Raw genomic sequence first — 27,275 nt, forward strand, 5'->3', positions numbered from 1 at the left:
TTTTTAATTAATAGAGGATACCCTTGCAGCCACAAGGTTATAAGATGTCTCTGACAAGCCTCTCTTTGGATACAGTCAAAGAGGGAGATATTTAGACTTCACATTCAATTTAAAGCAGAGGTCAGAGTTCAAAAGTGTAGTTTGCCCTTGTCATGTTCCATTTGGAATTCAAATGGTCAGAAAAACAAAAGGCAAAATGACACATTGCCATCACTGGGATTCTCCAGCCTGCTCCAAAACAGGCACAAGGGGGAAAGGAAGGAAATTTTCAGTGGTATTTATTGGGATATTTCTATATAATCTCAGAATTTTAAAATATTCAAAACAATCAGACCAGACACTGACTATGCCTTCAAAACTACTTGCACTGGGGAAAAACTTAAACAAGTTTATTTCTATTTTCCCTTAAACAACCTTAATAGAAACAAGTAACTCCAAATCAGAATTTAGGGAACACAGATTATTTTAGATGCCCTTACAGTGACTGCTGCTGTATATGAAATTTTCTTGCCATTGCCATTTGTCTGATTATTTATTCTGTGGGAGGAAATAGTAACAACTTCCCTGATTTCTGCCATTTTCCTGAAACAAAACAATGAAAATGAGAAAAGAGCAGAGTATACACATTACCAAAAGGTGAAATATTTTAGGCTGTTTCCAAATATTTGATTGTATACAATTTTTGCTCAAAATAATTGCACTCTTGGGAAGCACTCCAGAAACATTTTCCTGCTCATGATGCCCCAGTTGTCTCCAAATACAGTCAGAAAAGAAGACAAACTACAGAATGCATTAGCAGCAGCTACAGAAGCCAAAAAAGCAGCTGAGATAATAAAAAATAGACAAACCTCACTCCTTTTCAAGCATTCTTACCATGTGGAAGCTTCTATTTACACAAGTGCACACAACTCTTTTGACCATAAATACTTTTCTATATAAATATAAGGGCTGCACAGAACCTGTAGGACTCATCATCCCTTTATTTATTGCTCTTCACACAGTCCTGTGCCTTCAGATCTATTTCTGATGGCACTCTCACCCTGAGCTCCTGCAGGAAATATTTATTTTTTTCTCTAACCATGCCAACTTCTGCTGAGTTGAATCCCACAGTTCTGGGCACAAGCTCCTTGTAAGCTCTGCTGGAGCACAGTTTGAGCTCTGAACTCTGAACTATGTTTATTCTGAGTTTGTTCATGCCCACATCTGCCCCCAGCCCCATTCTGGCTGCCCCAGCTGGGAGTGCAGATCTCCCCCAGCTCCCAAATAATTTATTGTTCACTGGTGACTGATCAGGTTTGTTTGGGTAAATCCATGCAACCACAAGGGCATTCCATGGAGAACACTCTTCACTAAGCTGAAATACTTGCCACAAAACCAGGAGACAAGGCCAGGTTACCTCTTTTTGTTTCTTCTGAGCTCTGTGTGTGCTTGAGCCTGGAAAGGAGTTTGAATACATAGACCCAGCCTAGTTAATCCCACTTGATCAGCAACCTGAAGTGGAAAATATATCCAAGTCCTGGGGCCAAGACTGATTTTCCTAAGGCCACTAGTCCCCAGCCTAAGCAGAATATTTGCCTGAAGAGGTAAAATGCTTTTCACTAGAGATTTCTGCACAGCACATGGGCTGTGGATGGCCATGCACCAAGTGCCCTACAGTGCAAAAAGAACCAGAAAAATGCTGAAAAATGGCCTTTTTTTTTTTTTCCCTCCATTTATCTTCATTAACTGTTTAATTATAACTGCTCTCAGTTTGCTCCCACCACAGGACAGCTCCACTCCAGCTGAAGGTTTGAGAGCAGGCAAATTCATGTTGGTGCAGAGACCCAGCTGGGCCATGAGAACAGAATTGATGAGTGGCCTTGGATGGGTTTCAGCTCTCTGAGCCTGCCACACACCCTCAGCTCCTGTGCACTGGAATTTTCTCCATCCTGCCTTCGACACTGCTGCCACCCACAGAAATGACATTGAGTTTTACCTGTGAAATCCTATTTTTGGTAGCCTAAAGACAGACCCTAAGGTAAGAATTACACAGAAGGCATGCTAGAAATCCTGCCAGATTATTGCACACGTTCTTTCACACCTAAGAATTTATCTCTCTTCCCTAGGTTCATTTAAAATAACTTTAAAATGCAAATATTATCCTCAATAACAGCCTCTCTATTATTTCCAGGACTACTTTGTGTTTCAATGAATGTAAAATGTAAAAACTTTTGGCTCTACAAAGGTAATTGTGATGTCTGCCTGATAACATATTCTAGCTCTTAAACTGCATTTAACTTCAGATATTTATATACCTTGTCATCCTCACTGCCCACTGCTGCATTATTGAGCATCTCCTCAAAAAAAACCCAAAAAAATCATGTTTCTTATAGTGTGATATGCTGACTTAAGCTGAAAAAGCTCTACTAACAAAAAACCAGCCTCTCCCTAGGCCAGTCTGTGAGACAACTAATGATTTATTGGCCAAATACAAGATTTTTTGCATAAAGAAGCCTGAGAGGAGCTAGCTGCAATCAGATTCCAGACAGGGATCCTGCTCAGAGCTGTGCTGTGCCCTTGGTGCAGGAAGACAGATGAAAACCTGAAGTTCATCACAACAGTCAGACAGAGCTGGGGGGAAATGTCACTTCCCCGACATCAAAGGATCCATGAGCAGCACTTACATTTTCAGTCCAGAGCGATCAAAGCAGGCAGACAGCATCCTAATGTTTGTTTCCATTTTTAGAGCACATTTCTAATGCAGAGTTGTTGGGTTGGTGGGCTGTTTGTTTGGTTTTTTTTTTTTATTTTGTGCCAGACAAAGTAAGTTGGAGATATTTTCTCACAGCACAAGTTAATGTTCTCAATCTGTTTTTTCCTTTCTGGGGTCTGTGTAGACAAATTCCACAGCAACATCTGATGATAAGATCAGACAGTAGTAGCAGAGACATTTTTAAATCATATTTACAGTATGTCCCCTCTGGGCCCACCAAAGAGCAATCTTTCTCAGAACAATATATATTGGCAATATTTTTTTTCCTTTTTGCTCCATTTAGAGATAATTTTAGCTCTTCAGTGTCATGCAAATACACAAGGCTTCACTCAGATAAAACTGTTATCAAGGCATTGGGAGCTCTGCCAGGAAAAGAGCAAGCAAGGCTCCTAAGAGGAATTTGGCTGGAGAAAGGCTTCAGGATTTGGTCTGCTGGGCACAAACTGGCGCATTTTTAAGTGCATGTTTAAAAGACAATGAATAGATAAAAGGAATAAATAAAAGGCACCAAAATCATTAGTTTCTGAAGTCTAAATTTTCTTCAGACCCACCAAAATTTCCATCCATTTACATGTATATAAGGCTTTATTCAGCTCCTCTGCCTGGCAGCCCAGCAGGGACCCTCAGCAGATCCAGGGACCCTCAGCAGATCCAGGGACCCTCAGGAGATCCAGGGACCTTCCCCCCCTTCATTCCCAGTGGGATGGGGAAGCCATGGGCTGGTCCAGCTGGGATAATTTCTGCTGGGTCAGGGGAACAGCCCAAACCTCTGCCCTCTCCTTAAAAAGTGTTTATTTCATAAGAGAAGGAATCTGCCTATTCTGGTTATCCCTTGGCCAAGACAATGAGGTGCTGGACACCAAACACAGATGTGCACAAGATGGAGCAGGATGAGAGACATGAATGTGACTGAAAATCCACAGCTGGGTGTGGGTGAGGACACAGAGACATCTGCTGCTGCTGCCTGGACAGGTTTGAGGCAATCCTGTCACATCATCCATGCTCCCATCCTGTCACATCATCCATGCTCAATCCTGTCACATCATCCATGCTCCAATCCTGTCACATCATCCATGCTCCCATCCTGTCACATCATCCATGCTCCAATCCTGTCACATCATCCATGCTCCCATCCTGTCACATCATCCATGCTCAATCCTGTCACATCATCCATGCTCCTGCCTTCTGCTGGGTCCTGCAGGACCAGGGTGAGGGACAGGGAAGCACATGATCTGATTGGATTCCCATTCCTGGAAAAGAAGCAACACATTGAGTTGCCAGAGGAAGGATATTGGACAAAATGGTCCATAAAGCAAAGAAGGAAATTGGTGCAGTGAAGAGTGTGCAAGGAAGGAGGGGAAAACTTTCCTAAAGAAGGAAGTAGAAGAATTTGTAACCTGGGCTCGAAACACTTCAGACTGAAAATGCAGCAAACTGGAGAAGGATCTTCACTGACCTCCTTAAACCTTTCTTAAACACATTTAAGGAAAGGTTTGTGCAGTGAAGAGTTCTCAAGGAAGGAGGGGAAAACCTTTTCTACGGAAGGAAGGAGAAGAATTCGCAACCTGGGCTCAGAATACTTCAGACTGAAAATGCAGCAAACTGGAGAAGGATCTTCACTCACCTCTTTGAACCTTCCCTAAACACATTTAGGAAAAGGTTCCTTAAACCTTTCTGTCCCTCTGAGAGGGGACAAGAGCCCAGCTCTGCCCAGGACCCACCAGACACCAAACACCCACCACAAATCCCTAAACACAGCACAGCTTGTGGGGATCTCGTGGATGAAAGTGATGTAAATATGAGATTATATTATCTGGTATTGTTATTGTAATTTTATGGCTCTGTCTCTATACAGGGACTTAAAACTTTGTAAGCTCTTCTATTGTTTGGCTTTTGCTGCCTTGGAGCGCCTTGGTAAATTTATAATCCCTTTTCTTTAGCTTCTTTTTCTATCTCTTTGCTTGACGACCTGGCGTGCAATGAATCAAAAAAGGGATATTTATACCCATACTGTGAGAATGTTTACAATGTACAGAAAATTCTGTCTGTGGTTTGGTCTTTGTGTATTTTCAGAATAAATGACACTTTTCCAAACGTACTATATTACTGTTGAATCCACAGAGTCTGTATTTATGTAACTAAAATGCTTTTATTTAGACCTTTGCAACATGCCAAAATCAAAACTATTTTAATGAATGAATCAAAGTAGTGCAGCAAAGAAATCTGTAATGTATTACTGTTTCAAAATACAGATTTCTGTGAAAAGCCTCTCAGATACAAAAAATATGTTTGTTTTATGAAAAGCAATTTTGTTATTTTCATGCCCATTGTTTTAATAACAGAACTTTGATCTTGAAAATATTTTTGCATGAAACATGAATATGGTAATAGCCAAAGTTTCCATTTAGCTGCTGCTTCATGTTCCAAGAATATTGAGTTCCATTACATGAAGTATTTAATAATTTACATATGGGCTCCAGGCGACCTTCTTGACGTCTTGATGTAGACACTGTTTAAGTTTTCCAGATTTTAGTTCAGGTACACGGATTTTCAAGTTCAGCAGCATCAATGGCATCACCAAGGGCCAGAATTAGTTTTCCACTGGCAGGGCCTGCTTTGAAGAACATCAGGATTACAGGAGAATGTTCCAATCACTCATGGAGATAGGAAACACTCCATGACTTCCCACACTTTATTTGCAGAGCTCCTTAACAAAGGAACTCAATATCTTGTGTTCATTTCAGTCCTCTATAAAGTTTTGGAAACAAGGAAGCAGCTACTAATATTCCATTTCCTTAATTCCCTTCAAAGGAATTTCCAGAAGTTAAAGCTAAAATCTGTGTTATTTTCATGCAATTCCCTCCATGTAGGATCATATGAATGAATGAATGAATGAGGCAAATCCATCCTTCCCACCCACAAACATTGCTGAGGAAAAAAAAAATGGAATCTGTGCGTTTGTCTGGCACTTCCAGATGTTGAGCAGCCCTGCCTGACCACATCTGGATCAACTCTGCCATGCACCTGCGAGGAGAGCAGTGCCCCTGGGACTGCCAGGCTGTGATGGATGTGCAGGTAAAGGGATCCTGATGGATTTATGGAGCTCGTGCAGATCATCTCCGTAGCACACTGTATATCACAGCTCCAACATTTACAGAAACATCCCTTCTGCTCTGTGCTCACTCCTGAAATGAAGCTGAGAAGTTTCTGGGGTTCTGCATCCGCTCCCAGGGTGGGAATTAGTCAGGTCAGGGAGGTGGGGGATCAAGTTTTGAGATGAGATCCATCAAGGAGAAGTCAAAGATGTGCCACAGGCAGCAGTGGGGGCATTCTGAGCCTCCTGGTGGCAATCAAACTTGCTTTAAAAGTTGCATAAACACAGCTACACCAGGATCAGATGATATTGGGCAGAATGGTGCCCTGGGCTGGTATTTATTCCTCATTAAGGAACAATTCTGATAAGATGAAGCCTTCCCCTCATCCCATATCGAGTTATGAGCGTGTTCCCCGAGCTTGCACACCTTTCAAGCATCCTTGGGGTGAATAAATAAATCTTACAAATGGTTATGTGCCTCTAATGGCATCTCTTGAAAGGAAGCTGAACATAATAAATTCTTGTTAATCTTGATGGATGAGTGGGAAGGAAGGCAGGGAAGAGATAGCCAGGAAAAGCAGGAGCATTAGACACTTCCATTAGCATTAAACATGCCAGCCTGCCCTTGAAAGCTGATTAACACCAGCTCCTCAGAAAAAATAATGGAGAATCTCCAGCATCAGGCGTGACCTTGCAGCACTGTGGCAACTGCAGAAGGCAGAGAGTGCTCTAAGAGTGTTCCTTAATCTCCAGTTACCACATGAGCACCATTACATTTTAGAGGGTCCAAAATTAGGAAGCTTTCTTCTCTCTCTCCCACCCTGTCAGTGGAGGGACCCACACTTGGATTTGACATGTGCCTGAAAACAATGAAATATTTCCTTCCCATGCCTTCCTCCAAGGGTCAGAGATCCCTGCCCACACCCCAGGCAGGACCTGCCCCCATCCTTCCATGAGTCTCACCAGGACATTTGGCACTCAGGGTGATGCTGGCTTAGGTGGCCCTGAGCAAACAAGGTGGTTATCACCCAGTTCCTGATCCTGGAGCAGCCTGAATCATCTCCTTTGGGCTGTTCATTCCACATAAGCTTCATCATCCTGGCAAACCTGGAAAATTTATGTTGCCTCTGAATAGAAACAGTCTTCTGCAGAACACAGGGCATTTTCATTCAGTAAATATCTGGAATATTTCAGTGCAGCTCCTTTTACATTTAAACTGCCCCTGTCTGGGGCACACACTGCATCCTGCTGTCCCTGCCACATTCCTCCTCTTCCTCCCTGGCCAGAGAGCTGGGACACCTCTGCTTCTCCTCCTGCTGCCAGAACCCTGGGGGCTCCCCAGAGTCTGAACAGCCAAGAGCAGGGACTGGGGCAAACCCTGGGGGCTCCCCAAAGCCTGGAGCCATCCCCAGGGATTTGGGGCAAACCCTGGGGGCTCCCCAAAGCCTGGAACCATCCCCAGGGATTTGGGGGAAGTCCTGGGGGCTCCCCAAAGCCTGGAACCATCCCCAGGGAATGGGGGCAAAACCTTCCTCACAGCCTGGAGCCACCTGGAGCAGGGATTGGGGCAAATCCTGGGGGCTCCCCAAAGCCTGGAGGCATCCCCAGGGATTTGGGGGAAATCCTGGGGGCTCCCCAAAGCCTGGAGCCATCCCCAAGGATTTAGGGCAATCCCTGAGGGTTCCCTACAGCCTGAGCCACCCAAACCAGGGATTTGGGGCAATCCCTCGGGGATTCCCACAGCCTGGAGCCACCCAGAGCAGGGATTTGGGGGAAACCCTGGGGTATACCACAGCCTGGACCCATCTGGAGCAGGGATTTGGGGCAATCCCTGGGGGTTCCCACAGCCTGGAGCCATCCCCAGGGATTTTGGGGAGACTCTCCCTGCACAGGTAGAAGCAGCCCCAGGCTGTCCTGGCTGCTCTGCACTCCCTGTTCCAGGAGGAAAACCATCTGGATTGCACAGTTCACAACTGGGGCAGGCATTCCAGGGCAGCCAGGCTCCCTCTGACTTTCACTTTGTTTTCCTTCTTGCAGGCCCAGTTGCTGTCAGCTTCCCCACGACTTTCTCCCGCTTTAATTTACGTCCCCTGCAAACTCCACGAGCATTTTCCACTGGAAGGAGCCAAGGACTGACTTATTCCCCTGCAGCATTTGGGGAAAACTGATTCTGAAAACAGTTCTGCAAAGAGGTTTGGATGGTTTCTAGTCTGACCATTTTTATTTTCTAATTTAAAATAAAAACCACACTTTCTGTTTTCAAGTTTTATTTGGGCTGAAAGTTTTGCTACCAAGCAACAAAGAAGGGTAAAATGGGAAGTTTTTAGAAATCACTCTTATATTTTTCAGATCTCAGTCAAGCTTCTGGTATTAGACAGAGCTTAAGAGGAAATCAGCAGAACACATTTAATGTAATATAGAACCATATTTAATGTACTGATAAGGACACAAACCATCCTGACTAAAGAGTTGAGCACACATCTATGTCCACACATTTAATTTTCTGCTGTGAGGAAAGTTCACTCAGAATTTAGCAAGTTCCTTCTGCAGATCAATTCCATTCAGCATCTTTCTATTTTTAAAAATAATGTCCTTAAATATCCCTGTAATTCCAGCTCTTCTCTAACGTTATTGGCTTGGGAAATGCTGGCAGCTTTCTGTGACTGGAGTGGTCACAGCAGTATGGCAGATATTTGTCTCAGATTAAAAAAGAAAAGAAAAGAAAAAGCCACAAGAACATTTTCATTGAGGTTCAAATTAGGGTTTAAGCATTGGGATGAACTTGTGTCATCAGAGTAACTACGAGTCAAAAAAAGTTTCAGAGAAATGCTAGAAAGGATTTAAAATTTAAAAAAAAAAAAAAAAAAGTGAGATATTTTTAAGCATCAGACAGGGAATTTAAAAAATCACTGGAAAAAAATCAAATTGATGTTTTATGCTACCTCTAACCATCACTGAACACCAGCTCTGGAGCTTGTCACCAGACACAGCTGGGGGCACCACATTTGCAAGATCAGGCTCATGTCCAACCACACTTTTGTCTTTCTTTTAAGTAGATTAAGTAACTTGCATTATATTTTAAAGATAAATCCCTGGATCTTCCCTCCACCCAATTGAAAACTATTCTGATTAAGCTCTGGAGAATGTTACAACAAATCAGATTTAAGCATTATGGAAACGTGGCAAGTAGGACTCCAGGGGTTCCTTTAAAATTCCTCAATGAACAAGACACGTAATGTGAGGTTTTGCAATTCCCAAGTGAAGGTTTATGAGTTCAAATTGCAATGTTTCCAAGAGGAGAAGGGAGGCAAGGCCTGCAATGTAATAATGTTTAGTAGATTAAATGATAGAGTGAAAAAAATACTCAGATTTGGAACAGATAATTCAGTCTTCATGTCACTGAAAAGCCCTAAAGAATCCCACAAGATCTTTTAAAAAATGGCCTGAGTGCCAGAAAACTTTGTGTTCTTTTTAATGAAATCAATTGATCTAATAATAGATGGAAAACTGCTCTGCCTTACAAGATTTTCCACTCCAAACAAATGGCTTATTTGGACAATGATACAACAGTCAAGCCGATCCCAAGTAACTCCCCACTGCAGAGAGCTCAGGAAGGAGCCTGTGAGTATTTATACAAGTCCTACATCACCGCTGATAACCAGATACAGCCACAGATAACCACAACTCAGTCCTTTCTGCCTCCTGCTTTTCAACCCACCTAAAATACCCCAGCTAAGGGCCACCCCCATCCAGCTGCTGCTATTGTTCCCTGGAAACTCTGCTTTTCTCCATTAAAAAAAAAAAAAGTCATAAGGGTTTTTTTTTTTTTTCTTTTTTTCCTTTAGGGCAAGTCTAGCCAGTTAATTATTAAGTAACTCAATTGCTTGACTAGTTAGGGGAAGGCTGAGCCATGCCCAGTCATGGTTTGGTTTTCTAAGGAGCAGTGAGGAGATGCAGGCACAGCTCCTTCCCCAGGGGATGGTCCTGAGCCTGCTGCTGAAGATCTCAGCAGGATCTGGGATGAGTTTCCAGGTGGGATTGTGCCTGGGAGCAGCAGGGAGCCCTTCTGGAGGAGTCCTGGCAGGGAAGGCAAGCAGGGCTACCTGGGGCTGGAGGTGCTGCACTCCCAGCTCTGTGGATTGTGTTGGATTCCTGCTGAGCCTGGGACAGGAGCCTGTTCTGGGCAAGGAGGAGCTCCCTGTTTACACGGGGATGCCAAACAGCTGCCTAAGGAAGGGCAGAAATGTAAACTCCTTTCTGTGAAATGTGCACACTAACTGTGAACTCACTCTCCCTGCCCAGCTCAGAACACTTTGTCTTCTTATTTAGGCATCCCAATGTCATCTGCAACCTGGCTCTGTCTCTCAGCTCTCTGTTTGCAAGGACTAAATGAAAAGTCGAACGTGCAAACATCCAACTAAACTGGACTAAATCAACCCTGGAGCAGAAATGCTCAGTGACTGCTGCAGAAAGTTCTTTGCTAAAGCCCAGGGATGTTCAAAGGCTGTCACAGCACAAAAGGTGCTTCTTGCCTGGGCTTGGGCTCAGCAGGAGACAAATGAGCTTTGATGGGTCACTTCAGCTCATGGCAGAGCAAAGACACAAAGGTTCCCCTTGGGCTGTTCGTGCAACAAGCCCTGAGCCCAGAGAAAACACAGCCCCCCTGGCTCTGAACCCCTAGTCTGGTTTATATAAACTCTGATGGTTTCTTCCCTCGGACTGCTGGTTCCAGAGACTGGTTTATTCTTGCTAGGATTAAGGAGACAGAAAAATAACAAGCTGCACTGCGTGCTGCCAGTCAAGTGGAGTGGATTATGGCCTGACTGATAATGGAGGTTCTACAGAATATTATTCAGATTCCCAGACAATAAATCTTAGAAGTGATGTCTGGGATATTGTTCCAGTCCAATAGCATCTCTCAAACATTTATACAGTGGTGTGTTTATACAGCCAGTTTTATTTGGAGCAGTGGTCTCTCTAGATTGATTTAAAGAGCTCAGAAAGCCTTGGAGCATGTCTTGGTTTGGTTCCTCCCTAATTAATCAGTATTGAGAACAAATAAGCAAATCACCAGGAAAAAGAAATTGCTAACAGTCATTTTTAAAGCCAACAGAAATTCTCCTTCATACAGATTTTGTGAGTCTCCAGACAGCACTTAGAGCCAGGGACTGCACCCCCACTCCCACTTGGTGTAAATGCATTGCAGCTACAACAGTGTGTAATCATTCAGTCCCTGCTCATCAACTGTTCTCCTTTCTCTTACTGTTCTGCTTTACAAGCACATACTTTTTATAGTATGAACTTTTCTTCTAACATCTCTTCTTGCTAACACAGAAACTCTTCCATGTGTTGCTGCTTCCCACAATGACCATCCAGGTCCTGTTCCAGGATGCACAAAAGGTCTGAGAGAGGAACCCAACCTCTGTGTTCACTCCTGTGCTACAGGTGTTGAAAACATTCATGACAGTTCTTAGTGCTGGCTCTGGGTGTTTCTGGGGGTTGGCTGCAGAAGACACCCAGAAAAGTGCTGCCTACACTACAATTTCTGCCTTTAGCATCTTCTGGGTCAACATTTTCTTAGTGGAATTAGTGATAAATTTATAAATGGCTAAAGTGAAAAACCAGACAAGCTATTTGAGGCTTCACCAATGGATTCTACTAAACAGTGAATTTGTTGCATTAAGACCATCTCGAGATCTACCTGGAACATTTTCAAACATCCATTAACTCTATAAAAATGGCACAAGTTGATTTAGGCCAATTACAATCACAGAGAAATGGATCTGTTGGTAAAATTAATCTAAAGTTTTTCATGAGGTGGATAGCACTCGTATTTACACCCTGCTAAATTCCTCCTGCTGCAGACAGCTGGCATAGCCACCTCCTCTTTAGGTGTATTGAAAAATACCTCAGGTAATCTGCTTAAATATTATGGAGACTATTAAGAGCTGATCCAATGCCAGTAGAAAAACAAAGTGTCACATGCTATGTATTTGGAGTAGTCTGAATCGTAACCCTAAAAGTACCTTATTTCCTCTGGAGAAGCCACAGACAACCCCAAAAGAGCAGAAGAAACCAAACCCTGAGGCAGCAATCTGGAACAGCAATTTTTGGTGAGGAGGAACACTGAACATTTGTTTTCATCTGAAAAATCAGAGCAGTCACTTTATTCACACATGGAAACCCAACCTCCCCACTATGTTTAATGTCACAAAAATGCTAACTGCTCACGGGGGAAATATTAGATCAATGCTCAAAAACAGCTGGGAAGGACCAGGGGAAACATTGCACAAGCTCTGCAAGCACTTTGTGGAATATTCAGCTGGCACTTTTCTGGAGCGTTCTGTGAGCATTTTCTGATATTTCTGAAGGCACGCTGGGAAAATGCCATGGGAAAATAACAGCCAAGCAGGAGAGCCATATGAAAAAAATCAACAACAAATAATAATGAAAGAAGCTGATTTATCCCTCAGATAAATCAGAGCTAGGGCAGGAATACATTGTGTGCAGCAGCATTTCTTGCTAGGGAAGCACCAGGCTAAGTTGTGTTGTTTCTATATTCAGCTCTCTTCCTTGCTACTCCCACCAAGATGAGAGACACTCCAAAGTCTCCACACATTTCAAGAAATCTGACAGTCTCACACCTTCCTCCTTCTTGGCTTATCATTAATTTCATCCAGCTTTTGTGAATTTTTAAGACATTTTAGCAGAAACAGCCTGCTCTGGATTGTGCAGAACTGAGTGCCACTTCAGTGATTTATATTCACTCCAGTTGTAGCTCCCTCCTTACAGATATTTCTTCTTCACCATTATTTTAATATTATTCAATTATTATTTCAATATTGTACCCCTCTCCCTTTGTCCTGGCTCCTGTGGAACACTTTCCAACCAAAGAGAAGTAGTTTTCCCATCCCAGCACCTGCCTCCACCTTCCTCCTGTTCTATTTCAAAGTTTTCTCTGTATTTTCATGGCTTTGACAGGTATGCACAGCACACCTCACAGCCTGTTCTGCTCTCCTTTTTATCCAGGTCACTTTGCTGGTGCCCTGCTGTGCAGAACCCTCAGGGTTTGGGGACAGACAGAGCCCCTGCCCTTGTGACAGATTTGCCAGAGCACTGCAAAATGCCACCAGCAGTGTGCAGACACAGATTGAGCATTAACATCCAGCAGCCAAGGCCCCAGAAGGGTGGATGGATATTCCAGGAAGGAGCCAACCCCTTGAGCAATAGCACAGGCCTGCCAAGGACAGCCAAGTAAAACCAGATGCAGTGGCTTGGAAAGGCACAGAGTGGGAACTGCTCTGGTTGGCAGCGTGAGATGAGCACAAAGGGAGGCGACAGGGAAAGGAGAGGAGGAATGAAAGGAGAAACAAAAGAAGAGCAGCTGGGAGAGCTGACATGGGCAGTGTGTTTGGCAAAACATGGAATTATGCATCATGGTATTTTACTGTGTATGAAAAAAAACCTTTACCATTACTACTTGCACTTTTACCATTACTACTTGCACTTTTATCATTACTATTTCCAGTTTTACCATTACTATTTGTACTTTTACCATTGCTATTTGTACTTTTATCATTGCTATTTGCACTTTTGTCATTACTATTTACACTTTTATCATTGCTATTTCCAGTTTTACCATTATTATTTACACTTTTACCATTACTATTTGCCCTTTTACCATTACTATTTCCATTTTTACCATTACAATTTACACTTTTACCATTACTATTTGCCCTTTTACCATTACTATTTCCAGTTTTCCCATTATTATTTGCACTTTTACCATTACTATTTGCACTTTCACCATTACTATTTCCAGTTTTGCCATTACTACTAAACTTTTACCATTACTATTTCCAGTTTCACCATTACTATTTGCACTTTTACCTTTACTATTTCCAGTTTTACCATTACTATTTCCAGTTTTACCATTACTATTAAACTTTTACCATTACTATTTCCAGTTTTACCATTACTATTTACACTTCTACCATTACTATTTGCACTTTTACCATTCCAATTTCCAGTTTTACCCTTCCTTGTGCCATTGCCCTCCTTTCTCAATCTCTTTGTCTTCAATAAACTCTTGGTACTTGCACGTGTGCAAACTTCACACAGCAGAGGTCAATGCAGTGCTTTTATAAAATAACTGAGGCTAATGCTAAGGGAATGGCAAATGTACAACAAAAACAAATCTCAGCAACTTGAAAGAGCCTTGCATGCCTCCTGCCATAATTCCCAACACCAGCTCAGTACACTAACCTTTGCCTTTAGAATAGCTGTAGTCAGATAAATCATTTAACTCCACCATCAAGGTTGTTACCTTTGGCTTTTTCCATTACTTTCTATCTTGTTATTCAATGACTTAAATCAGTCACTAGAGCCTACTTCATCAAGCTTCAATAATCTATAAAACAACTATTTCATCACGGTTTTTTGAGGATTTTTCACCAGTCAGCCCAGTTTTTTTTACAAACATTATTGAATTTCTCTTTACATTAAGGGAAAAAAAGTCCACCATGGATTTTTTAAAAAAAGCGTTGGAAGGCATGAAGTCATTGCAGAATAAAAAAATATATTTATTTAGGTAAAACCTGCCTTCAGAACCAAATAATTTAGTCTTCAGAGGCTGGGTCAAAGGGACAAGCAGCTCAGCTCCACTGTGACTGCAAACCCTAGAGGCACAGCAGGCAGGGTGTCCTACAAACACATCTGTGTCCCACAAACTTTATCCCAAAACAATCCCAAAACAGCCTGGAGCAGCAGGAGCTGGGCAAGGATCAAGGATCTGCTCCCAGAATGAGCTGGTACTGCTCTGATCTCCTGATGCCCTGCAGGATGCTCTGCACTTTGGGTGCCAGCCCCCAGCCCAAGTTAATGGCTAAACTTTCATCCCCCTGTGAAGAACACGAGCTGCAGTGAAGAAGTCATACCCATGGAATTGCTGTTCAGGCCATTTTCAAGGTTTTATTCCCATTGCAATGGAAAGTTTCACAGGGAGGTATAAAACTAGAACAGTTCTGGTTCATTCTAGACCCAGCCATGACAACACAATCTTTAAAAAAAAAAAAAAAATTCCTGTCCTCCTTCCAACATAAAGCATTAACTGAATTATTATCATCACTTTGCTAATTTTTCAGATTATATTTTACTTGTATTTTTAGGTGGTATCCTGGTCATCAAATTAATTTCTTCTTCAAAACTCCTTATTTCATTAAAAGAAAACCCCAAAATATAGTTCAACAAAACTTTAAATAAAAGTATGTACAGAAAATTTACATTTTGCACTTAGAAATTCTTAAAAAAAAAAAAAAATGGAGACTATTTCCTCATAATGATCTGTTTCTAATTTGTTACAGTGACAACAAACTTGACATTTCAGGGAGTTCTCAGAAAATTCAGCTTTTATTTTTTCAGTCAGATCTAGTATTTATATTAAAAACTGTTTTGCTAAGAGGCTCACATTCTGTCACTGACAAATGGAGCAGAGCCTGCCAAAAGAGAAAGATTCAACTTTTCTTCCTTTTGGAACTTTTGTCAAAGGGCAGAAGAGATCTTAGAAACACCAAGTAGACTTTTAAAGCAAATGTCTAAAATGTTAATGAGATTTCAGACCATACTTAATATTGCAAAACCACAAAGGGAGAAAAAATAAGAATAAAAAAAAGAATAATAAAGGAGCTGGAAGCTGCCTAGATCAAGAGATTTGAAACACAAAAAAAAGGCTAAAAGTGAAATATTTCTGAGAGCTACACAAAAGGTTTTTCATTAGAGGGAGATGGCTCTGGAGATGCAGATGTAAGATGTCAGTGGGGTGGATGTGGAGCAGTGCAAAGAGGAAGAGTCTTCGTACCTTAGGGTGTGGTTGGGTTTTGTTTTCAAGAGAAAAAAACCCAAAACTTCCTCATGTTTAAAAAAAGTACCTTTTGTGTCTGAAGGGCAAACCTGTGGATAGTTAACAGCTGGGATGTACCTTCTTTCTTTGAGTGTCTGGGTTTGAATTCAGAGTAATTGAATTGGATTCAGAGGAATTGAATTGAATTCAGAGTAATTTGGTGCATATTAAAGAGGGAAAAATGGCCTGACCTGGTGTAACCTCACAACTTCACAACCCACAGCTTCAGTCTATCCCAAACCTCTTAACTGCAAGAAATAAAGAAACAACCCTTTGAAATCTGTGCTCACCAAGTATTGGAGCTCCCTTTTTAAAGACTTTTGTTTTAAAGCAATGCAAACTGCACAGAAGATCCAAGAATTGAAAGGCTGCCTTAAGCCACCACCATTTTCCAAAACAATTTGATTAAAAAAAGAAAAAAAAATGCAGCCAAAAGTTCCATTAGGATCAAATTAGAGGTGCTTGAGCCCAGAATCCAGCCTAAAAGCAATTAGCTGAGGATCCTCATCTTACACAGATCATGGCAGGGATTCTCTCCCAGCTCCTGGCAAGCAGTGATTTAGAAACTTCTGGAGACAGAGTTCAGCACCAAGAGCTGGATTTATTGCCCCAAGATGCTCCATGCCCTGCCTGAACCCACAGGTAGCTCTGGGCTCTGCATCAGGAAAAACCAGCACCCCCTCAACCTTTTATTCTCTTCCATCTTTGGGCTCACCTGACCCAAAAATTCAGCATTGGTACTAAACAGCCTGGGCTTTCCCTGAGGCTTCTGCTTGTGAACGGACATGTTTTAAAAAGGGATTTTTTCCTTAGTTTATACAAATGTAAGCAGAGCTGTAAATACACAAGCAGGGTGAGTGCTTACCTAAGGAATGGTGGATGATCCCCAAAGCCTGCTTGTCAAATACACCTCGTGCAAGTATTAAGAGCTGTTTATTTTGGAAACGGAACAAAAGCATCCGGAGATAAAGCAGCGTTGCTGATGTGGAAAAACCAGAACATTCCACATCATTCACAGTCATCCTGCCACTATGAAAAGTGCATCACTTTCCATTCCTGTTCTTGAAAACAGGAGTATTTTTATTCATGTTTCAACAGAGGAAGGTTGGACTTAAAAAGACTTGAGGAAATGCTTATGAGTGAGCAGACAGCCAGGGATAAATAGAGCTTCACCTCTTTTTCATGGGGCCAGACTGTCAATTAAGGGCAATCAGATTTGTCAGCTCAATGCAATCCCAAACCTGTGCAAGTGCCACCTGACAGCTCTGCAGCACCCAGTGCATGGAGAACTGGAAAACAGGAGAGGATGCTCAGCAATTTGTGTTCACTCAGCACTCTCCACTCTCTGAGACGTGGGCTGGCCCCACCACAGCTGAACTGATCCTCCAAACCCCTCCAGAATGTGCCTCTAAATTATGGCTTGTGTTTTATGTCCCACCCATCAGCAGTGAGTTAATTACAGCCTGGATTTAAACATTATCATTACTGACAACGTGCAAGATGTGTTAAAGGGGAGGAGGCATATATGATGTCAGTTTTTTTGCTCTAAATTGTTTAAATAAGGGAGGGAAGGACAAGAAATTATACAGTGCAAAATGTGGTGTCTGCATCAGAAATTGATACCCACTGTGTGCTGGGGCAAGTCAAAGATGCAGCGTTTGTGGCCCTGTAAACTGGGTACCAAAAACTTTCTGGGATGTAGGCTCCACTGAAATTTGGAATCCCTGTGAAGTTTCCAGCAGTGGTCAGGTCTGGGCTTCAAATCCTCAAATCTTGTTCTCAAATCCCAGACTTGCTCAGAGTAAGCAACTGCTCACCAAAACTGGCTCCAGTATCCAAAGAAGAGCTCAGGAAAAGCAGAATTCAATTTCTAGCACTTCAGATAAAGATTTGCTGAATTACACCAAGCATTTATATTACATTAAGCCCAGTCTTTAAACATGGCTAACTCTCCCATATCACAAAGTTGACTGTTGATAATAAAATGTACAGTAAACAACTTAAGGACTCAGATATTGTTGTGTTAATAATGTAACTATCCAAAGAGCAGCAAAAGTCAACGTGGCTGGCTGATCAAATTTCCTAAAAAGCCCCAGAAAGAAGAGCATTATTTTATACTTTTCTCTATCCATATTAATATAGGAATGCATACTTAGAGCCAAAATTCTTGTGGCTCTTTCCTCTCAGCTATTCCTAAATAAAATATAAACTCTTCTATTTCATTAGCTGTGTGCAGAGAGGAGAAGGAAGCCAGTTACGAAACAGGCTCAGATGCTGCCAGCCCTTCCAGTTTGTCTGAAGCCAGCAACATTTCTGAGGCACTGGAGAGGCTCTTAAGCAACTACACAAAAATACCAATGGAATGGCAGGAAGGGATGCTCAAGTGCTGTCTTTCACTTCTTGCCTAGATGCTTCTGAAACAGAGGGGCTTGGTGTGGATTTTTCACACAGCTCAGGTTGTTCAGGCACCATTTATCTCTAAGAACTCATTTTTATTTCATATCCACCTTCTCCTTGCACATGTAAAACCCTGAAATGTCGCTCAGCTGCCAAGTCAGAGCCTGACCTTTCACAAAATACTGCCTATAAATGTCATATAAACCATGATCATGATGAACCATCTCTGCTGGGCTTGATGGCTCCACCATCACACGACTGACATTTTATCTGGCCCATATTCCCCAGCTCTTCTCTGCACCTTCTATTAATGCAAACTTTTATTTCTGCCAGCAGTAAAAATAAAGGATTGAGGCAAGTTCACTTGAAATTTAATGATAGGAGCTACACAGATAGATAAAGAGATCCATGTAAGACAAACATAGCACAAGAAAGGTCGTAAAATGTCAAAGAAGACAGAATCTTTCAACTTTATAACTCCCTCCAGTGCTTGGCAATGGAAGAATGTTGGGAAGATCTTAACATTTTAGGTACATTTTAAGATATTGCACATATTCTAGATATATTAAATATATTTTAAATATGTTCAGGACCGCTGGGAGTGGTCCAACTCATTAATTAAGTGGATGAGGAATACCATTGAATATGTCCATTAACCACAGGGGATTTGTCAGAATGACCCAGATGATTGACATGGGGAGGGACTCAACTCTTTAGATTGCCTCATCATTTCCCCCTTTGCTTTTTAAAAGCAAAATAATAAAAAAAAAAAAAAAAAAAAAAAAACTCAAAAAAGACTTCATAATCCAGTGTAAAATGGTGCCAACCTATATGGACAAAAGGCAGGTGAAGAAGAATTGCATTTGATTTTCTGTGGGAGACTGGAAACTTCACAGCAGCAGGAATAAAATCGACAATCTGAGTGAAACCTGCAGCAAACCCCTCATTTTTGCAGCCCTTTGAGGGCTGGCATTTTTGCCTGTGCTGCATCCCAAAGTGCCATGCCCTCACCCTTCCTTTGAGAGGGGAGCAGAGCTAAAGGGGAGACCCTTAATGGCTCAGCAGTGGTGCCAGCCCAGCACTACCTCTAAGGATGAGAGAACTTACTAAATAAAAACCACCTTCCTTAGCTGGGGCAGTGTAATTTGGAACCCAAACCTCTCCTCAGTCACAAACCTCAGGCTTTGAAAAGAACATTAAAGGCTCATGTTGAGAGGCTGCTTTTTAGGGTTTTTTTCTTTTTTTTTTTTTTTTCAAGGGAGAACAGAAATGTGCCTCCAGTAGGGAAAGCTCCATTTGTGCCTTCTCCCATGGACAGAGGCAGCAGGGAGAGGGGAACTTCAATTCCCTGTCAGCAGTTCCAAGCTGCAGTCTCAGTACAAGGCTGAAGTGGCCTTCAAAAGCTTTAATTTATAAATAAAGTATCTATTCCTACAAAAATGTCCTATTAAAGTGTATCACAGAATTCAGCACAGCATCTACCCAGTCATGGCTTCAAATGAAAATGTTATTCCAGTTCTTGCCTGTATTTTCCATCCAAATATTTGTGTAGTTTCAAATAGCCCAAGGAACCTGGTCCTGACATCACCCTGGTGGAAATCAATAAAAGCTCTGCCTCTGCCTTCAGGCAGTGGCCTCGAGCATCCTGTAGCGACAACTTTAAAATCCTAAACCCAAACCTCCATAGGAATCGTTGAAGGAATTAATTTCTTTCTATTTACAACCATCCTGAGCACATGGGGCAGTTTATGAACTCAGGTAAAGAAGGTTGCAAGGTGCTGGTGGCTGATTTGGAGCAGCTCTCACAAAACAGCCTGCTCAGAACTGATGGATTTCCCCATCAGAGGATACAGCAGCTTCAGCAATGAGCACTCAACCCCTCAGCTGGGCTGTGTGCATCCCCTGACCAGGGAGTGTGAAGGTTTATTTCATATAAAATACCCTTGGGAAAACCAGATCCTGAGATTAACAACAGCAATCCCAATTTTGGGGCAAACTGCAAAACAAGAGTCCTGCCAGGGGAGTGTGAACTGGCACTGCAGCTGAAGTGTGGGGGCTCAGCAGGGCAGGGCTGCTGGAGGGAGGAGAAGTGGCACTGAAGGAGCAGGAGGGATATGTGAGCAGAGATATCCTGAGGAGAAGCAGATGGCAAAGGGAAGGAAGATGCAAAAGGCAGTGAAGCACAAGAAGGAGAATCACTACTACTGTTTAAAAAGGATAACCCAAAAGTCAGCAATATATGTGTATTAATTAAACTTTATCACCCTGCCCTGCACACAACCTTCAGATGGAGTTAACAGAAACTACATGCACAGTTCTCTATTACATCATCTGCTTATTTTTTTTCTTTAAAAAAAGAGAGCAAATCTGTTAAAAATTCCTAAGTTAGGTATATCACCCTAAATATTGATGCATACTCCCTTCAGCAGGGCAATGTATGCAGCCAAAAGCAACCTCAAGCTATATGGAACATTAATAATTAGAATGAGCACTACAGATGGAATTCAGATTTGAAAAGGGAAAAGCCTTAGCGCTAAAAAATAACTTGTCTGAGACAGAAATGGGAACACAGTTGTGTAACCACGAGTCTTGCCACTTTCTAGAGGTCACCAACACACAAAAAAATCATCCCAGGCATTCAGAAAATCGTTTTACTGGGACATAACAGACGTACACTAAAGGTCACTTGAAGCTGAAGTTTCTTGCTGGCTTCTGCTTTGCCATAAAGCAAAACACATTAAAGGAACAATTGAGCTGCTCTGTGGCTCTGGTGCACGTGAGAATTCTGCATCACTATCCACAATGAACAACGCTGGTCTCTTTTATTGCTTTTTTTTCAGCACTTGAATATCTGCCTTGTAGGAGAAATTGCTTTTGCCTAATGCTGTGTCTGGTGCTTCAGGTGTGGTCTGGCTGGCTTTTTACAGCATATTCAGGAGTGCTTTTAAATCATCCCTCGGCACAAACGGGTATCAAAAGTGGTGACTTTTAATGAGCTGCATCCCCTACATCCAAGTGGCAGCAGCAGGGCATTAGCAGCCTGTGCAAACACAGAAAAATCTTATCCCCTTTCCACGAGGGTATGGACAGCACTGTGCTCTGCTCCTGGTGGCAGGGGAGCTGAGGTTCTTGTTCATAGATCCCTTGTGGGGATTAGAGTGAAATGACATTGAATGAAATATTTTTACTTATATAAAATGCATAGCAAGTTTATTTTGGAACACTCTGGTTGCAATGGAAAGGAGGTGCATAGCTGTTCTGGGTATTATCTACAGTAACAGAGCAATATAAAAGTATAAAGAGATCACTTAAGAAAATAAATAAGAAGAAAGAGGAAGAAAGGGTAAGAGTATATCAACACCCGTGGATCCAGAAACAAGGCTTGACTGCTGCAGTTTTGATCCCCATTTGCCAAAGTGGTGGTCTCAGTCTTCATCCCTCAGGGGTGGAGGAAATCCATGGAACAAAAAGTTTGATGGGATAACACACGTTGAGATTCAGGTGTTAGTGCCCAGGGACCTCCCCTGGAGGGGGAGTTTTCCACTGGGCTGCAACACTGTGGATCTTGGGAATCTTTGGGGGTTTATGGCCCCTTCTCAGACGTGACTGCACAGCTGAGCCCGTTGTGCCTTCTCAGAAGGGATGAACACGCTCAGGTCTGTGTGTGAATGTCCTGATACCGCCCCAGGTATCACCCGAGCCAGGTGTGTAGGGGAGGACATGGCATGGCAGAAAGCATCACCCACCTCCACAGGGTCTGTTTCCCACTGCCCTTCTCCCCTGTCTGACCCAAACCCTGGATTGTTGCTACACAAAAGTTGGTTTGTCGTGGCCACCCTGTGGTGGTGTGTGTCCATCCCCCCTGAATCGGGGCTGTTCCTAGGCAGATCAGAGTTTTTGCTACCTCACACCCAAAATCTCTCCTCCTCTCCTTCGGCTGGGGGTGCAAATCTCAGCAAAGCACCCTGTTGCTTTTGCAAATCATTAACCCTTAACGTTCCAGTGCCTCTCACACCGCCAGATTGTTCTGTTTGCACTTTTACTCGTCGGCAATGACAGAATTCTCACGTGAGGACTGAATAGTCAGCCCGGTTTCGGGTCAGCTCGTCCAGGACCTGACCCCCGGGGCAACTCCATCAGTGCCCTTTCCAAAAGTCATCACAGAGCCATCGGATGGCTTGGGTTGGAAGGAACCTTAAACACCATCTGGTTTCTTTTGCCACAGGCAGGGGCACACCTTGCCCTACACCGGGTAGCTCCAGGCTGGCCTGGCTGCCCCTGCCTTGTGTCTGTACCGAGCTGATGTGTCCCACATCGCTCCCAACAGTCTGTCAGCGCTGCCGGCCGCCGAGACCGCCGGGTCTCACCTTGTCACACCCCTCCATCCCCCCCTCCATCCATCCTCCATCCCTCCATCCCTCCCTCCCTCCCACCGCTCCCCCATGCGCGGCCCCTTCCCCTCCGGCCGCTCGCGTGCCCGTCCCTGCCCCTCCCGGGGGAAGGAAGCGGCACCAGCGCTCCGCTGCCGAGACAAAGCCCCCTTGTCCGGCTCGGGACCCCCGGGGCCGGCGGTGGGCGGTGCTGGGGGCGGTGCTGGTGCGGGACAGGCGGTCCCGGTGCGGTGCTGGGGGCAGTCCCGGTGCCGGGCGGGGCGGTGCCGGTGCCGGGCGGGGCGGTGCCGGTGCTGGGGGCAGTCCCGGTGCCGGGCGGGGCGGTCCCGGTGCCGGGCGGTCCCGGTGCGGGGCGGTGCCGGTGCGGTGCTGGGGGCGGTGCCGGTGCCGGGCGGGGCGGTGCCGGGCGGGGCGGTGCCGGTGCGGTGCTGGGGGCGGTGCCGGGGCGGGGCGGTGCCGGTGCTGGGGGCAGTCCCGGTGCCGGGCGGGGCGGTGCCGGTGCGGGGCGGGGCGGTCCGTCCCGGTGCCGGGCGCTGTGCGCAGTTGGCGGCGCGGCCGCGGCTCCTTCGCTCCGGGACCGGCGGGGACGGGGCGCGGCCGCGGGGCCGAGCCGGGGGCTCAGCTGCCTCTCGGGCGGCGGGAGCGGCTCGTTCTGATTGATTCCCGTTCTCCGCCTCTCTCCCGGCCCGACCCCGCACTACTTTTTCTGGGCTTTTTCTTTTCGTCGGCTGTTTGCGGCGGAGCGGAAGGAGGATGGGGTTCGAGCTGGACCGCTTCAGCGGGGAGGTGGATCCCGACTTCAAGTGCAACCTGTGCAACAAGGTGCTGGAGGACCCGCTGACCACCCCGTGCGGACACGTCTTCTGCGCGGGCTGCGTGCTGCCCTGGGTGGTGCAGCAGGGCAGCTGCCCCGTCAACTGCCAGCGCATCTCCACCAAGGAGCTCAACCACGTCCTGCCCCTCAAGAGCCTCATCCTCAAGCTGGACATCAAGTGCGACAACCACGCGCGGGGCTGCGAGGCCGTGGTGCCGCTGCAGCACCTGGGCGAGCACGCCGAGACCTGCGACTTCTCTCCGGCCAAGTGCCGCAACCGCGGCTGCCGCCAGGTGCTCAACCTGCGCGATGTGGAAGCGCACATGCGGGAGCGCTGCGAGGCTCGGCCCGCGGGGCTGTGCGAGCAGGGCTGCGGGCTGGTGCTGACCCACGGCGAGCGCCGGGCCGGTGGCCACGGCTGCCTGCGGGCTCTGCGCGCTCACGGGGCCGCGCTGCAGGCGCGGGCGGCCGCGCTGGAGAAGGCGCTGAAGAAGGAGGCGCTGCGAGCCGGCAAGCGGGAGCAGTCGCTGCTGTCGCGGCTGGCGGCGGCGCAGCTGGAGCTGCAGGTGACGGCGCTGCGGTACCAGAAGCGCTTCACGCAGTACAGCGCCCGGCTGGATGCGCTGGCCCGAGCCCGCGCTGCCTCCCCCGGCAAGGTAAGGACGGACCCGCGTCCCTCGGGATGCTCCGTGTCCCGTGCCCGGGCTTCTGGGCAGCCCATCCGGCCGCAAATCCTTTCTATACCTGTGTTTTGGGGTGATATGCCCGCTTTCTTTATTCATACAGAATGTGCTTTCTGTAGGTGCGTGTTTTTAGGTGTGACCATCATTGCTAGCTGGATCCCGTAAGGTAATTCGCACAGAAAAGTCACAAAGTCGCAGTATCGCTGTTTTATCTTGGCTCTCTTCCCCGAAGAAAACTCTAAAAGTGGCTGGAATTGGTATTAAACCAGCAGAGATTGACTCCCAGGAGTCGCACAAAGTGGAGGGAATTGGAAGAAGCCGCTGAGACCCGTTGCTTTGCAGAGCCTGAGCTCACCTAGCATCCCTCAGTAGGGCTTCCTACAAAACAGGCTCTGGGATTAACTGGGATGCAACTCGGACACCTCGCCAGCTGTTTCAGGATCTGCATCTTTGTAACATCCACATCCAGATACAAGACATCTGCTGTGTACTTGTGATTTCTGTCCCAGAGTCATGCAGGGTTCTTTAATTAGGAAGGGAAAAATTAACTTGATTTCAACCCTTCAAAGTTAGACCATTTATAAAATGACCAGAATCAAAAGCCAGAGCTACAACAATCCCCAAGTTTTAATTGGAACGAGGCTCCCCAGCAAGGGAAACCCTGGAAGCCAATTATCTTTTAAATGAAGACATCCAGAGTCCTCCCGGTGACCTGGAATGTGCTACCACAGACACAGCAGTATTAAACTGTTCAAAACTGTCAGACCTCTGTATTCACACCTTTGGTAATGTTGAGGCTCTAAAAGCTGTGTAGAGGAAATAAAACTTCATGTTAGAGGATCGGGGGTTTTTTAACCTTAGGAATCCGGCGCAGAACCCATCCTGTTTTTAACTCAAACCAGAAAATATTTCAAATGAAGTGTTCTAACTTCAGGCAATACTGAGTGTGTGCTGGTCAAAATCTTAGTTATACCATTCAAACAAGTTGGGGATTCACAGTCATATCAAGATTCAGGACAGTTGTGTCTCCCCCTTTTCCTGCAGCACTTTGCCATGGCATTCTGGAGAGTTTCTGCTCCCACACTCCATGTCCACTGCTGGTGACAGGAGAGCCCTGCACACAGTCCTGCTGTCAGAAATCACCCCACCCATCCCTGCCTGCTCACCTCTGATCTCCTTTATTCTCACACCACCCCTTCTTCGTGGCTGATCATGTTGGGTTTGCACCATTTAGCTCTGTACAGAGTAGGGAGCTGCTGTAACCAGAGAGCTGCAAATGTTCACCGCACAGATTTTCAGCGATACTTTCTATCAGATTTATGGCTACAGCTGGTCCGGAGCCCCGTGCTGGGTCCAGCCCGGTTACAAAGCGCTGTTGTGCAGCTCTCTGGAGCAGCCAGCAGTGTGAGCAAGGCTGGGAGGTGGAAGGTGGGCCAGTGGTCACTCAGTTCTGTGCCTTGCACAGCATTTTGGGCAGCTGGCCAATACTCACAGCTCTCCACTGCCCAGCTCCAAGACAAGCACAAAGAGCAAACTTGCATCTTTGTGACCCAGAGAGTTCAGTAAAATGCCTGTGGTCATCACCTAGAGCAGGGGATGCTTTCCCACTTCGGGGCTGGGGCAGGCTTCCAAGTCTGGGGTTATTTTCTCAGAGACAGCAGCACAGGCTGTGCAGGAACACTCAGCAGGACACATAAATCTGCCTAAGGATTATGTCCCTGAACACAGGGATTAGAGGTATGGTACTGTGAAATAACCAATTTGCTGTAATTATTTAAATTATGACCATTATTCATATTTCATACATTCTCAGATGTATGGTTTGGTCTATGCTGAACACAAGCAGGCTGAGTTCATAGTTCTGTGTTCATAGTTTACAAGTGGTAATGGCAGAACTTTCTGTGGGATGTTCTGGCTCCTCAGGAAATGGAGAAAAAGGTTTTCTGACTTTCCTCCTGCTGGCTGCTTGTTGCTGCAGATGTAGAACCAATCCAGAATAAATCAGATGATGTGTCCTGTAGTCACAACAGAAGAAATGTCCACATACAGTTGGGTTTAAATGCTTACTCAAAGGGAAAATTCGATATTGAGTAACATTAGATCATTCTGTAAAGATCCAAATTTGTGGTCTTTAGGCAACTTTGGAGACACAGGCTGGGATTCACCTTAGCACAGACTTTGTGATGCTGGATGAATCACAGCTTTACTGTGCTTTCATCTGCCATTTCTGAGGTGAGTTCTCTAACACCACCATAACCATATTGAGAGAAGACATAAATAAATATATATTTTATACACACACTCATCTGTATGCACCTCACAATTTTATAAGCCCCTTAAGCAGGTAGATGTGCCTTAAGTGACCCCAGGTGTGTTATCCATGTGTATTATCACTGAGGGAACATTAAATTCTCCGTGTACAGTTCAAATATTTATTCAGAGAATGACTGTTTATTCCTTGGTGGAAAGAAGAGAGGATGAGCTTGAGGAGGGAGTGGGAGGGAAGGTGGTGTGTCTCACTCAAAATCAGTATTTCCTTCGATCAGACATGTCAGTCCTGAAATATCAAAGTCTAAACAATCAAGAAAAGAAACTTGTACAATTCAAACAAGGCTTAATCCTTGGTGAAACACAGCACTGTGCACCTCTTGATAAGCTGATGTGGTCAATCCCTTATTTACACAGCCAGTGAAGCCCTTTGGGAAGGAACGAGGGGAGAGGGAACTGGAAACAGTTGAAGGACGGAAACCCTTCTGCTTTCCTGGAAGCAGAGACAGGGGCTGACTTTAAATGGATCAACCAGGCAAGAACCAGTTTTGATGTGACATTCAGGACCTCTGTGGTGATGGTGACACAGATTCAAAGGAGCTGAGGTCCTCCTCTGGTGCAGACAGACCTTAGCCCCAGCACTACCAAAGAAATCAGTCTTCACTATCTAAAGGAAAGCCACTCTATTAGCTGCACATTACTCAGCTGGGTAGTACAGTAATTTCAAGAATTATGTTTAAGAGTTCTGTTCAGCTGTGGGAATACAACATGCCAGGAACCATCAGGTCTGCTGCTGGAGCAGCTGCTGGGGCAGGGCTGGCCCCTGGCCACCACATTTCCACAGTTACCTCACTGTTTAATGACTGCTCTGCTGGAACACCCGAGCTTGGAGAGGCAGAGAAAGGCAGAGCCCTGGAAAAATCATTTGCATCGTGGCTTCCTCATGGAGAGAAGGAGGAGGTTGTTGAAGGGGTCGTT

The 27,275-nt window shown here is 44.9% G+C and overlaps 1 protein-coding gene across 1 annotated transcript in view; it reads left to right on the forward strand.

Moving 5' to 3' along the window:
• The first annotated feature begins 23,134 nt into the window (after positions 1–23,134).
• Positions 23,135–27,275, forward strand: part of PDZRN3 (PDZ domain containing ring finger 3) — a 128,815-nt gene continuing 124,674 nt past the window's right edge. The window contains exon 1 of the mRNA XM_033071926.1: positions 23,135–24,002. Within this exon, the coding sequence (XP_032927817.1) occupies positions 23,286–24,002 (717 nt within the window). The 5' untranslated portion in view covers positions 23,135–23,285. The remainder of the gene's footprint in view (positions 24,003–27,275) is intronic.

Source organism: Catharus ustulatus, chromosome 13 (genome assembly GCF_009819885.2).
Source record: "Catharus ustulatus isolate bCatUst1 chromosome 13, bCatUst1.pri.v2, whole genome shotgun sequence".
Classification (NCBI taxonomy): Eukaryota; Metazoa; Chordata; class Aves; order Passeriformes; family Turdidae; genus Catharus; species Catharus ustulatus.